The sequence below is a fragment of the Microcaecilia unicolor genome, chromosome 3, assembly GCF_901765095.1.
Source record: "Microcaecilia unicolor chromosome 3, aMicUni1.1, whole genome shotgun sequence".
NCBI classification, from domain to species: Eukaryota; Metazoa; Chordata; class Amphibia; order Gymnophiona; family Siphonopidae; genus Microcaecilia; species Microcaecilia unicolor.
In genome coordinates this window covers 49,214,104-49,226,468 of record NC_044033.1, presented here as the reverse complement: position 1 = coordinate 49,226,468, position 12,365 = coordinate 49,214,104, and the positions used below count along the sequence as shown (strand labels likewise).

General features: G+C 47.0%; 1 protein-coding gene across 1 annotated transcript in view; it reads left to right on the top strand.

Moving 5' to 3' along the window:
• Nucleotides 1-6,721: 6,721 nt before the first annotated feature.
• Nucleotides 6,722-12,365, top strand: part of DHX57 (DExH-box helicase 57) — a 179,218-nt gene continuing 173,574 nt past the window's right edge. Inside the window, exons 1-2 of the mRNA XM_030195898.1 lie at nt 6,722-6,947; nt 11,046-11,198. Of these exons, the coding sequence (XP_030051758.1) occupies nt 6,727-6,947; nt 11,046-11,198 (374 nt within the window). The 5' untranslated portion in view covers nt 6,722-6,726. The remainder of the gene's footprint in view (nt 6,948-11,045; nt 11,199-12,365) is intronic.

Here is a 12,365-nt window from a genome sequence, read left to right as displayed (position 1 = left end):
CATCCCCCGCTCCTCGCCTCCGCCATCTTGGCCGGCCACGCGGCTCGGACGGCTTCTTCTTGGGCCGCCCTTGAGGTTGGAGACATTAATGCCATGAACGCCCTTAATTTGGGCGACGGCACAGAAGCGGCTAAAGTTAAGAGCCGTTCTTCCCGCGCGGCTCCTTCGCGGAGTTTCGCGCCGGACGCCATTTTGGATGCGCAGCATGTCTCTCCCCCGCTATTGCGAGCGCCGGTTGAGAGCGCGCCTAGGGCTGTTGCCCAGGCTGCGGAGGTGCACAGTCTGGGGGGTTTCTCCCCCGAGTTTGTTTTGCTGCTGCATCGGGCCTTCCTCATGCACAACGCTGCCCCCGCTCCCTCCTCTGGTAAAGAGGTTGAGGTTCCCAGAGGTAAACGCCCTCGGGTTGATTCCCAGGCCTTGGAGGAATTTGTCTCCTCCGATGTAGATGAGGGCAGCGTGTCTGAGGTCTCCCAACGGTCCTTTGCGGATTCCTTGGAGGAGACGGATCCCCGCTCGGCTGGAGCGGATGACCCCTCTGCAGCGTGGCTTTTTCGCCCGGAGGATTTGCCCAACCTGTTGTTACAGGCCATGGACACTTTGAAGATATCCTCTCCGGAGGACGTCTCTCCCTCAGCCCCTGTTGGCTCTGCCATTATGCTGGGGACTAAGCGCCCGCCTAGAACCTTCCACGTGCATGATGCCATGCACACCTTAATTTCGGCTCAATGGGATGTCCCAGAAGCGAGCCTTAAAGTGGCTAGGGCTATGTCCCGCCTCTATCCTTTGGCTGTGAGTGAACGTGAGGCCTATCTGTGGCCTACCGTGGATTCTTTAATCACTGCGGTGACTAAGAAAACGGCATTGCCGGTGGAAGGTGGCACGGCCCTAAAGGACGCCCAAGACAGGAGATTGGAGGCGGCCTTAAGGTCGTCCTTTGAGGCGGCTGCTTTAAGTTTGCAGGCCTCAGTTTGCGGCTCCTATGTGGCCAGGGCGTGCCTGACTATGGTGCAGCGGGCTTCCCCCTCGGATCATTTCTTGAGGAATGATTGGCCAGCCCTGGAATCGGGCTTAGCCTATTTGGCAGACTTGCTGTATGATGTCTTGAGAGCCTCAGCTAAAGGCATGGCTCAGACTGTCTCTGCGCGGCGGTGGCTTTGGCTGAAACATTGGTCTGCTGACCACGCCTCAAAATCCCGCCTGGCTAGATTGCCTTTTAAAGGCAAGCTGCTCTTTGGGGTCGAGCTGGACAAAATCGTGACTGATCTCGGCACGTCTAAGGGCAAGAAGTTACCGGAGGTCAGGGCTCGGGCTAGTGCTCGTCCCGGTACCTCCAGAGGACGGTTTCAGGAAGCCCGTCGGTACCGCCCGGGCAGGTCGGGTGCTTCTGCCCCCTCTTCCTTTAAGAGGAATTTCTCCCCCAAGCAGCATTCCTTTCGCAGAGACCGCCGTCCCGGAGGTGCTCCCTCCGGTCCTCCCCCAGGGTCTCGTACCCAATGACGGGGTATTGGTCCACGCCCCAGTGCAGATTGGAGGACGGCTGTCCTCGTTTCTGGGCGAGTGGACCACAATAACTTCAGACGCTTGGGTGCTGGAAGTCATCAGAGACGGCTACAAGCTAGAGTTCTGCCGACCCTTAAGAGACGGGTTTGTACTCTCTCCCTGCAAGTCTCCGGTCAAAGCTGTGGCAGTGCAGCAGACTTTGGACAATCTGATCCGCCTGGGTGCGGTCGTTCCGGTGCCAGAAAGTCAGCTTGGCAAGGGGCGTTACTCCATTTACTTTGTGGTACCAAAGAAAGGAGGTTCTGTCCGGCCTATCCTCGACCTCAAAGGGGTCAATCGGGCCTTGAAAGTGCGGCACTTTTGCATGGAGACTCTCCGCTCTGTTATAGCGGCAGTGAAGGCAGGGGAGTACCTGGCATCCTTGGACATCAAGGAAGCGTACCTGCATATTCCCATCTGGCCTCCTCATCAACGCTTTCTGCGTTTTGCAGTCCTGGGCCGACACTTCCAGTTCAGAGCCCTCCCGTTCGGGTTGGCTACTGTTCCGCGGACCTTTTCCAAGGTAATGGTGGTCATAGCGGCCTTCCTGCGAAAGGAAGGAGTACAAGTCCATCCTTATCTGGACGACTGGTTGATCCGAGCCCCCTCTTATGCAGAGTGCGGCAAAGCTGTGGACCGGGTAGTTGCTCTTTTGAGCTCCCTGGGATGGATCATCGAGAAGAGCCAGCTGCGCCCGACTCAGTCCCTGGAGTATCTGGGAGTTCGATTCGACACCCAAGTGGGCAGAGTGTTCCTGCCAGTCAATCGGATTGTCAAGCTTCAGGCTCAGGTGGACCAGTTCCTAGTAGCCTCTCCTCTTCGGGCTTGGGACTATGTGCAGCTGTTGGGCTCTATGACGGCCACGATGGAAGTAGTGCCCTGGGCCAGGGCTCATATGAGACCACTACAACACTCTCTGCTGCAGCGCTGGACTCCGATGTCGGAGGATTATGCGGTGCGTCTTCCCTTGGATCCAGCAGTGCGCAAGGCGCTGAGCTGGTGGATGCAGACAGACAAGTTGTCTGCGGGAATGCCTCTGGTGTCCCCAGAGTGGATTGTCGTCACGACGGACGCCTCGTTATCGGGCTGGGGAGCCCACTGCTTGGGAAGGACAGCGCAGGGGCTCTGGTCTCCTGCAGAGGCAAAGTGGTCTATCAACCTCCTGGAACTCAGAGCCATTCGGTTGGCGCTTTTGGAGTTCATCCCGGTACTGGTGTTCAAGCCTGTACGGGTCCTGTCGGACAATGCCACGGCTGTGGCCTATGTCAACCGCCAGGGAGGTACCAAGAGCGCCCCTCTAGCCAAGGAAGCTATGAGTCTATGCCAGTGGGCGGAAGCGAACCTGGAACAGCTGTCAGCGGCCCACATTGCCGGAGTCATGAATGTCAAGGCGGACTTTCTCAGTCGCCATACCTTGGAGCCCGGAGAGTGGCAGCTATCTACTCAGGCGTTCTTGGACATCACGAAGCGCTGGGGCCAGCCGAGCCTAGATCTGATGGCGTCATCGGCCAATTGCCAAGTGCCGCGCTTCTTCAGCAGAGGACGGGACCCTCGATCCCTGGGAGTAGATGCTCTTCTCCAACAATGGCCGACACAAGAGCTTCTCTATGTGTTCCCGCCCTGGCCCATGTTGGGCAGGGTACTAGACCGGGTGGCAAAGCATCCCGGCAGGATAATCCTGGTGGGTCCGGATTGGCCCAGGCGTCCCTGGTATGCGGACTTGATCAGACTCTCAGTCGACGATCCTCTGCGGTTGCCAGTGGAGCAGGGCCTGTTACATCAGGGTCCCGTGGTGATGGAGGATCCCTCCCCCTTTGGTCTTACGGCCTGGCTATTGAGCGGCAGCGTCTGAGGAAGAAGGGCTTCTCAGACAAGGTCATCGCCACTATGCTGAGAGCGAGGAAACGCTCTACTTCTACTGCTTACGCCAGGGTTTGGCGTATCTTTGCAGCGTGGTGTGAAGCAGGCTCTCTTTCTCCTTTCACTGCTCCAATTTCTTCAGTGTTGACGTTCCTGCAAGAAGGTCTGGACAAAGGCCTGTCGCTCAGTTCCCTTAAGGTCCAGGTAGCGGCTCTGGCTTGCTTCAGGGGCCGCCTGAAGGGTGCTTCCCTGGCTTCGCAGCCAGATGTGGTGCGCTTTCTCAAGGGGGTTAATCACCTGCGCCCTCCTCTGCACTCAGTGGTGCCTGCGTGGAATCTCAACCTGGTGCTAAGAGCATTGCAGAAGCCGCCGTTTGAACCCTTGTCAAGGGCATCTCTGAAAGACCTGACGTTGAAAGCAGTCTTTTTGGTGGCTATCACTTCAGCCAGAAGAGTTTCCGAGCTCCAGGCGCTCTCATGTCGAGAGCCTTTTCTACAGTTCACTGAGGCAGGAGTGACTATTCGCACAGTGCCTTCCTTCCTGCCCAAGATTGTTTCTCGCTTCCATGTGAATCAGCAGCTATGTCTCCCTTCCTTTCGTAGGAAGGACTACCCAGAGGAGTACTCTGCTCTTAAATATCTGGATGTGAGACGAGTCATCATCAGATACTTGGAAGTGACCAATGATTTCCGGAAATCGGATCATCTGTTTGTCCTGTTTGCAGGTCCTCGTAAGGGTCTGCAGGCTGCTAAGCCTACAGTGGCAAGATGGGTCAAGGAAGCCATTGCAGCGGCTTATGTGGCCGCAGGGAAGGTGCCGCCTATCCAGCTGAAGGCTCACTCCACGAGAGCTCAGGCGACCTCGATGGCAGAGGCCGGATCCGTCTCCTTGGAAGAGATATGCAAGGCGGCAACTTGGGCTTCGGCTCATACATTCTCCAAGCATTACCGTTTGACTGTGGCTGCACGGGCGGAGGCCCGGTTTGGAGCTTCAGTGTTGAGGTCAGGGATTTCAATGTCCCGCCCTGGGTGAGTACTGCTTCGGTACATCCCACCAGTCCATGGATTGATCAGCTTGATGATATGGAAGGTAAAATTATGTATAATCATACCTGATAATTTTCTTTCCATTAATCATAGCTGATCAATCCATAGCCCCTCCCAGATATCTGTACTGTTTTTATTCTGGTTGCATTTCAGGTTCAAGTTTAGTCTTCAGTTACTTCAGAAAGACTTCGTGTTCAAGTTTTTTCACTTGGATTCTTCAAGAGTTAAGACGAGTTTGTGTTACAGTGAGCTGCTGCATTCCTCTCCCCTCCGTTTTACGGGGCTGGATTGAGACATAAATTCTGCCGGCACTCCCTCCCGCTTCGTGCGGCTGTAGGGCAGCTTTGTACCCTTCCCGCTTCGGCGGTGTTAGGGTCAGTCAGCTCCTCCCGCGGTTGCGGTTGCAGGATAAGCCAGATCCCCCCGCATCGGCGGGTGTGGTGTCCCTCCCCCGCTCCGCGGGGATGAGCTGGACGGATTCCCCTCCCCCACTTGTGTGGGGATGAGCTGGGTTAATTCCCCTCCCCCGTTTCGGCGGTGGTGAGCTGGGCAGAGTGTCCCTTCGTGGGTGTAATTCTCTAAGTGCTGAGTCCTGCGGATGGAGCTTTGATATCGACATACTGAGGAGTTTCCGGCAGCACATGACCACATATAGGGAGGCAAAAGTTTGCTCTCTATCTCCACCTGCTGGTAGATGGACACAACCCACCAGTCCATGGATTGATCAGCTATGATTAATGGAAAGAAAATTATCAGGTATGATTATACATAATTTTACCTTATTAGTCATAGTATTACATTGGTGGAGAATTGGGCCACTTGTTTGTTAGAAACTAAACAGGGACAAAACAGGTTTTTTTAGTTGTAACTTCACCTTATATTGATATTTCTGGTTTGCAGCTGAGATTAGATTGTGCTCCTTTGAAATTAGGATTAGAACTGAAAATTCTGAGGATTGTGGTAGACAGGCATTTGACCTTGGAAACTCAGACACGATCAGTGACTAAAAGAGTATTTGATGTTTTAAAGAAGTTGACAGATTCGTCATTGTTTTAATAGGAAATATTTTAGATTATTGGTTTAATCACAGATTACTGCAGTGTTTTATATGTGGTTTACACTAACATTATATGTGGGTTGCACTAACATTATATGAAAGAGAACGTAAACTATGCAGAATGTAGTAGTGAGGTTGATCTTTTCAGGGACTAAGCATGAGAGAGTGACTCCACCTTATGTTGAGTCGCACTGAAATACATTGGGGTATGTTGCAATTCATAAGAAGTAAAATAATTAAGGGGATTTCCCTTAATTACGGACCCTTAAAGAACCCGGGCCAGCACATGTTTGAGCAGTGGTTCATGGCCTATGCCTGCCTGACACGTGGTCAGGGATGCCCTCTGGGAAGCTTTGCTCTGTGTGCTGGAACTGGCAGCTCAGTATGGTTGCCGGTACTGTTTGCACGCAGGCCCCGATGCTCAGAAGCAAACACGGGTGCTAGAGGCCATTAGCCCTGGACTAGTACCTGAGTTTGCCATTGCCGATTTTGGTTGTAACCAGAGCCCATTTGGTCTCCCTGGGGGATTTTCTTAGCAGCAGGAATCTGTTCCTTTCACTTCAGGGCTTGGGTGGCGGTTGGGGCCTACCTCTCATACAGACAAAAACAAAATAGTTCTATTATTAAAAAATATATATATATCTATGTATAGTACACTTAGAAAGGGAAACCAAAATGGGACAAGAGAAAAGGAAGGGCCAAGGGAAAAGACCCCCAGTGCCCTTATCCAAAACCTCCAAATGCTGACTCAAAAAAATATCTTTAAGCTTGTTTGAATCTTAGAAAGATTCCTTTCTCAGGTGTTGAGGCAGAGAATTCCAGAGAGCTCACTAATAGAAAACTGCTTCACGTGTTATTTCATAGCGAGCAGATAGTGAGGACGGGACAGAAAGGAGCTGTCTGTATTGAGAATGAAGGACACAAGTAGAGACGTGGTATGACAAAATTGTCCTGACTATAACAATCTCTAATGAGTAAAGACTGTCTATCTGTTTTGCTTTCTTTGTAAAGCACTGCCTACATCTTGTATGTGTTATGGAAATCATGATGATAATTTTCCTAAAAAGAACAGGAAAAATAACATGCAAGAAGTATGGTGAAGAATGAAAACTGTAGAATGTAATTGACATAACGTAAAAAAATACGAAATGTGTATGCTTAATCATTGTAATGTGATACAGAATTTTATAATATTGTTTCTATTTTTATTTGTAGCAGTTGATAATGAATGATCCAGGGAGGAGAAAAGGAAAACCAAACAAGGGAGATGGGAAAAGAGGCAGAGGCAGAGGAGGAGGAAGAGGACGACCGAGTAGACCTCGAGGAGGAGGAGGAGGAGGAGGAGGAGGTGGTGGTGGTGGTGCTGGAAGCAAAAAAGGTTTAAACAAGGCTTGGGATGATGGAGATGACATTTACTTCTCTAACAAACCACAAACCTCATTCAGGTTATTGTCATATATCTACTGGAATCGTGGGTAAAAAAATATATATTTAGCATAAGTGTAGCTGAAAGTGTACCTACCTTCAGAAATGATAATTTGGGTTTCAGGACATTTATGTATTTATTATGATTTATTTACCGCCTTTTTGAAGGAATTCACTCAAGGTGGCGTACAGTAAGAATAGATCAAACATGAGCAGGAGGCAATTAGAGCAGTAAACATATTCAAACAATACAGAGTATGGCATGGTATACTACTTGCAATGACAACACAATATGTACTAGAACATTATAATTGGTAGTGAAGGGTAATGCAAAGTTGTAAAATGAAGGCATTTCTCTAGAACAGGGTTTGGGAAAGAGAATACATGGAAAGTTGTGATGTTTATATTTTATTCAACAAGTCCCCCCAAATCATATTGATATGTTGGCACATACAGATCCATAATGCTGGCTGTAAAGTGGAACGAAAGGAAGTCTTGGCTGCCTTAAGGCTTGGTGATGAAAGTGCTTTGTATATATTCTTTGCTGTGGGTCGATGCTTTTAAGTTGGGCCTTTAAGCTTAAGTAAAGGAGTTTCATAATACTTTCCTAACGTTGGAATATTTATGTTGGACCAAACAGTTTTGATGTGAAACCATAAAATTAAAAGAAAAGTATTACAACATGCTCCTTTTAGGTCATATTTTACGAAGAGTGTATGTAGCAAACAGTCATCCCCAGAAATATAATGGAAATGCTGGTTTTATCTAGATTTTATCCCTCAGACTCCTTCTACAATAAATAATGAACATTGTAACTTTTGATGTGCTGTAATTTTATATTTTATTTTAAATTCCGCTTAAGACAAAGAAGAGGAATGAGTACTAATATTGTATGGGGTGGGCTGCAATTTTGGGGTTAGCTCACACCTTTTTCATTATAGCTCAGAGTGTCTTATATTTCAGGTATAGTAGGTATTTCTCTGAGGACAAACAGGCCTATTTATTCTCACAAGTGGGTGATGCCAACCCGCATTGCCTGGGTCAGGACTAGGTAAAGTAGAGCTTTGTGGATTGCGAGACATGCTCCACCGTTCGTGGGTGAGTCCCTTCCCACCCACCACAAGAGCGCCGTCTCCTCGGTTCTATTTCTACGGCGGTGAGGAGAGGATGTTTTTTGTTTGTTTGTTTCTCATCCTTTTTTTTTTTTTTTGTGTTCTCGTTGTGGATGCCCCCCTCTTTTTTTTTTTTTTTTTTTTTTTTTTCCTTTATTTCTGAGTTTATTTTGCCCAGTTTCCTTTCTTCTCTGTTGTCATCTGGTCGTTTTTATGCCTTTACCAGCCGGGTTTATCCCTTCCTTTTTTCGGTGTCTTGCTTCTTTTTCAAAAACTAGATATATGCAAAAGCAAATCCCACAATCCTTGGTAAAAAAATAAAGTATACTACTGAAAACCAAAGATATTAACTGCTGTATGAAAAACAACTCAGGCTAACAGCAATATGTCAAAAAGACTTTTGTATACTTATACAGTAATACTTATGTTATTTCTTTGTATATCTCAATATTTTCAAAGAGTGCCCTCAGAAATCTCCACTCATTTTAAGGCAATATCGTTTGTTTGCCGAGTGGCATAGCACATCTTTCATAGGGCCACTCTTATACAGAAGTGTAAGTGCTATTACATAGTAGATGATGGCAGAAAAAGACCTGCATGGTCCATCCAGTCTGCCCAACAAGATAAACTCATATGTGTATACCTTACCTTGATTTGTACCTGTCGGCACCTAACTCTTACCTTCAGGATATCCAGACTGCCCCAATTTGACTGCCCCTATCGTATTGTCTACTCACTTGTCCTTTAGATTGTAAGCTCTTTGAGCAGGGCCTGTCCTTTTATGTTAAATTGTACAGCGCTGCGTAACCCTAGTAGCGCTTTAGAAATGTTAAGTAGTAGTAGTAGTCTTTTTCAGGGCACAGACCTTATAAGTCTGCCCAGCACTATCCCCTCCTCCCAACCACCAGCCCCGCCTCCCACCACTGGCTCTGGCACAGACCGTATAAGTCTGCCCAGCACTATTCCCCGCCTCCCAGCCACCAGTCCCGCCTCCCACCACTGGCTCTGGCACAGACCGTATAAGTCTGCCCAGCACTATTCCCCAGCCACCAGTCCCGCCTCCCACCACTGGCTCTGGCACAGACCGTATAAGTCTGCCCACCACTATCCTCACCTCCCAACCACCAACCCCTCTTCCCCCCACCGGCTCCGCCACCCAATTTCGGCTAAGCTCCTGAGGATCCATTCTTTCTGCACAGGATTCCTTTATGTATATCCCACCCATGTTTGCCTGTATCAAAAGTGCTATAACATAATATAGTGCAAAAAATTAGAAAAAAACGTGAACTTATCTTTAAACGTTTTTAAGAGTGTGTTTTTCAGATGCTCAGCTCGCACTGTGACTGCCCAAACAGCTTCCCCTGGAGATGCCCGACTCCGCGGGTTTCAAAGATTTCCTCAGGGACTTGGGTTAAAGCCATCCAACGCTTCCGTACCAGCCATGTACTCTTGACTGCACCATAATTGCAATTTTCACTAAATGCACTGTCGCAGCTTTATAAAGGTGCCTTCCATGTGACTAAAGACCGGCAGTAGATCTGATGACGTCACTGCAAATTTAAACATACTCCGTCAATTGAAACAACCTGTGATGTTAATACTTATTAAGATGACAGCAGAGAAAAATTGAAGTAAAAGAGCAGCTTTTTAACTAGTACTCATAAGATCACATAAATAGATATAATGTTAAATCATAGAGTTCCACTCAATGTTTTCATTTAATCCACGGGGACTAATGGTCTGTAAATTGTATGTCCACCGTTGGGCTGCTCCTGTTCGAGATGTTCCTTAGACTACTAGCAGCCACATTTGTTCCTTATCTCCCAGCTGGATTAGGAGGCATTCTGACTCAGACAGGTGGAGGATGGAGATTCTGCGCAGTTTGATTGTCTCTCGAATCAGTACTGTTACTCCTTCGCTCTGCTTCTCTTGTCTTAATTAGTGCAGGATAGTGAATCCTGTGGGACATAGTTCAGCCAGTGGGACTCCTTCACTTTCGCCCAGCCATGTCTCAGTTATTCCCAGGATGTCTAGCTGGTATTCACTAATGACGACATGGATCATAGGACATTTTTTTCTTGGCGGATCTGGCATTTACTGGGCCCATATTTCCAAGTAGTGGTCTATTAGTTGTGGGGGTTACTTGCTGGTGGTATGCAGGTATTCGTGTGGGAATAGTAAGATAAGATGTTTTGCCTCTTGAGTTTTGTGTCCTCCAGGCAGATGGGGAATCTATTGTTTCTTCTCCAAATTACTGGTGGTCCAATACTCGGAACTCCTTGATAAAGACATCAGCGCAGAACCCATTCCACCAGAAGAGCTTAGAAAACTAGCTCACCGATGCTTGTTTCAAAGTTTTGCACATCTGTCCCTGAATTTATATAAAGAGTTTAAAAATTAAATGACAATTCTAAATTTATGATTTAAAAAAATATATTTTATAAAACAAGATTGATGTGATGACTAGGACTGATGATTATATAAAATGGCAAAGATATGTTGTAATTCTCAGTGCCACTAGTGTTCTCTCATTTATGAAGGTTCAATAATTTATTTAAAAAAATGTTTCTTGTTGCTGTTTAAAGTATATAGAAGGAGACATTTTTTGATTGGCCTTTATGAAATAGGTACAAAATATGTGCCCTCGCAGCCTAAGGCACCTTGTTATAAAATGTATCCTCCCATGTACATCTTAGCAAGCAGACTAAGCCTGAAAGAATCGCATTCAAAAAATTCTATTTCCTTAGCGTCCCACCGGACCGGACCAGGATTGGACTGATGGGTTGTACTCGCCTTCCAGCAGGTGGAGACTGAGAAAATACTGGTCCGGTCCGGAGGGACTAAAGGAAAGCAAATTAGCAGGTAAGATCTAATTTCTCCATTATTTTTATTTTTCCCTTAATATTTTAAGTATTTCATAAATTGGACTGTGGTTTAATTTACAAGTGTACATTCTGCTGGATGTTTATCCTGTATAGTTTTTTTTTTTTTCTTTTTTTGACTTAGATCGAGCTTTGGTAGCAAACGAGACAAACAACCCAGACGTATCCGTGAAACTAGTATGCCTCTGCAAACTATATACATGACTTCTGAGAATCAGGAAGGAGTGAAAGAGCTTCTCAGAGAACTTCAAGGACAAGAGCTGGAGGCTGCGACAGAGTGAGTTTATTTAAGGGGAAAGGGAGTGGGACTTGTTATACCGCCTTTCTGTGGTTTTTGCAACTACATTCAAAGCGGTTTACATAGTATATACAGGTACTTATTTGTACCTGGGGCAATGGAGGGTTAAGTGACTTTCCCAGAGTCACAAGTGGGAATCGAACCCAGTTCCCTAGGATCAAAGTCCTTCATTAATTTAATTATGTGATCCAGTATCGGTTGGCAGAGGAATATTGATGTGTAAAGCTGCATTTTTTTAGGATATTGTTGACAGAACTGCTGGATGATGTGGCAGCAATTGTTGCTGATGCTCTTTGATTTGAACATTGGCTACTTAGTTCCCAAAAATGTGCAGGAGACGATTCCAGATTGCCACTGTAGTAGTTTCAAATGTTGGAGCTGTACCCTCCATCCCTGCTTTCTCTTCTCTCTCCTTGATCTACACCAGACTGTATTGCACCCAGCCACAACCTGCCTACTAGAAGCCCCATTTACTCCAAAATGATTTTCTGTTGAACTTGAAATCCATATGATGGAAGGAAATGAGGGCTGCTACTGGGACTGAATGTAAGCTGGTGTACCATTTCAGGTAGGGAATGTTGCTGCTACTCTCTGTGCCATGCAAAAGAGAGAGACTTTTGGGAGGAATAGGAATGCTGGGAGCAGGGTGGAACCATTGGAGCAAAGTAAGGGCAGCAGTGACCTGTGAAGGAGAGGGATATTGGTTGTGATGGCTGAAAGGGCTTTTTTTTTTTTTTTCTTTTACATCCGCTATAGGTTGCCATCGCAAATAAATACCTGTGCAGTAATTTAAGCCATAAATCTGGCTGCTTTTGCACCTGGTTACCTGGTGGATCTCTTCTGCTGCTTGACTTGTTTAGATCAAAAGCATATATTCGTTCAGTGTTGCTGCAGAGGTGATTTGTTAAGCTACCAATAACTTTGGTCTGGATTCCCTGAATAAGTTATGGAATCCTTTAACTACTTATAGAACGTAATTTTTTTTCCAACACAACTTAACTGAACTTCTAAGTATATCAAAACACTCCCCCCCCCCCCCCCCCTCATACCTCTTAGTCTTGCTTAGGTCCTTTTTCCAGTAAACAAAGGTCAAGTAAATAATGTCCTAGACAAATAATTTGAAGTATAATTAAAATGCTCTGACAG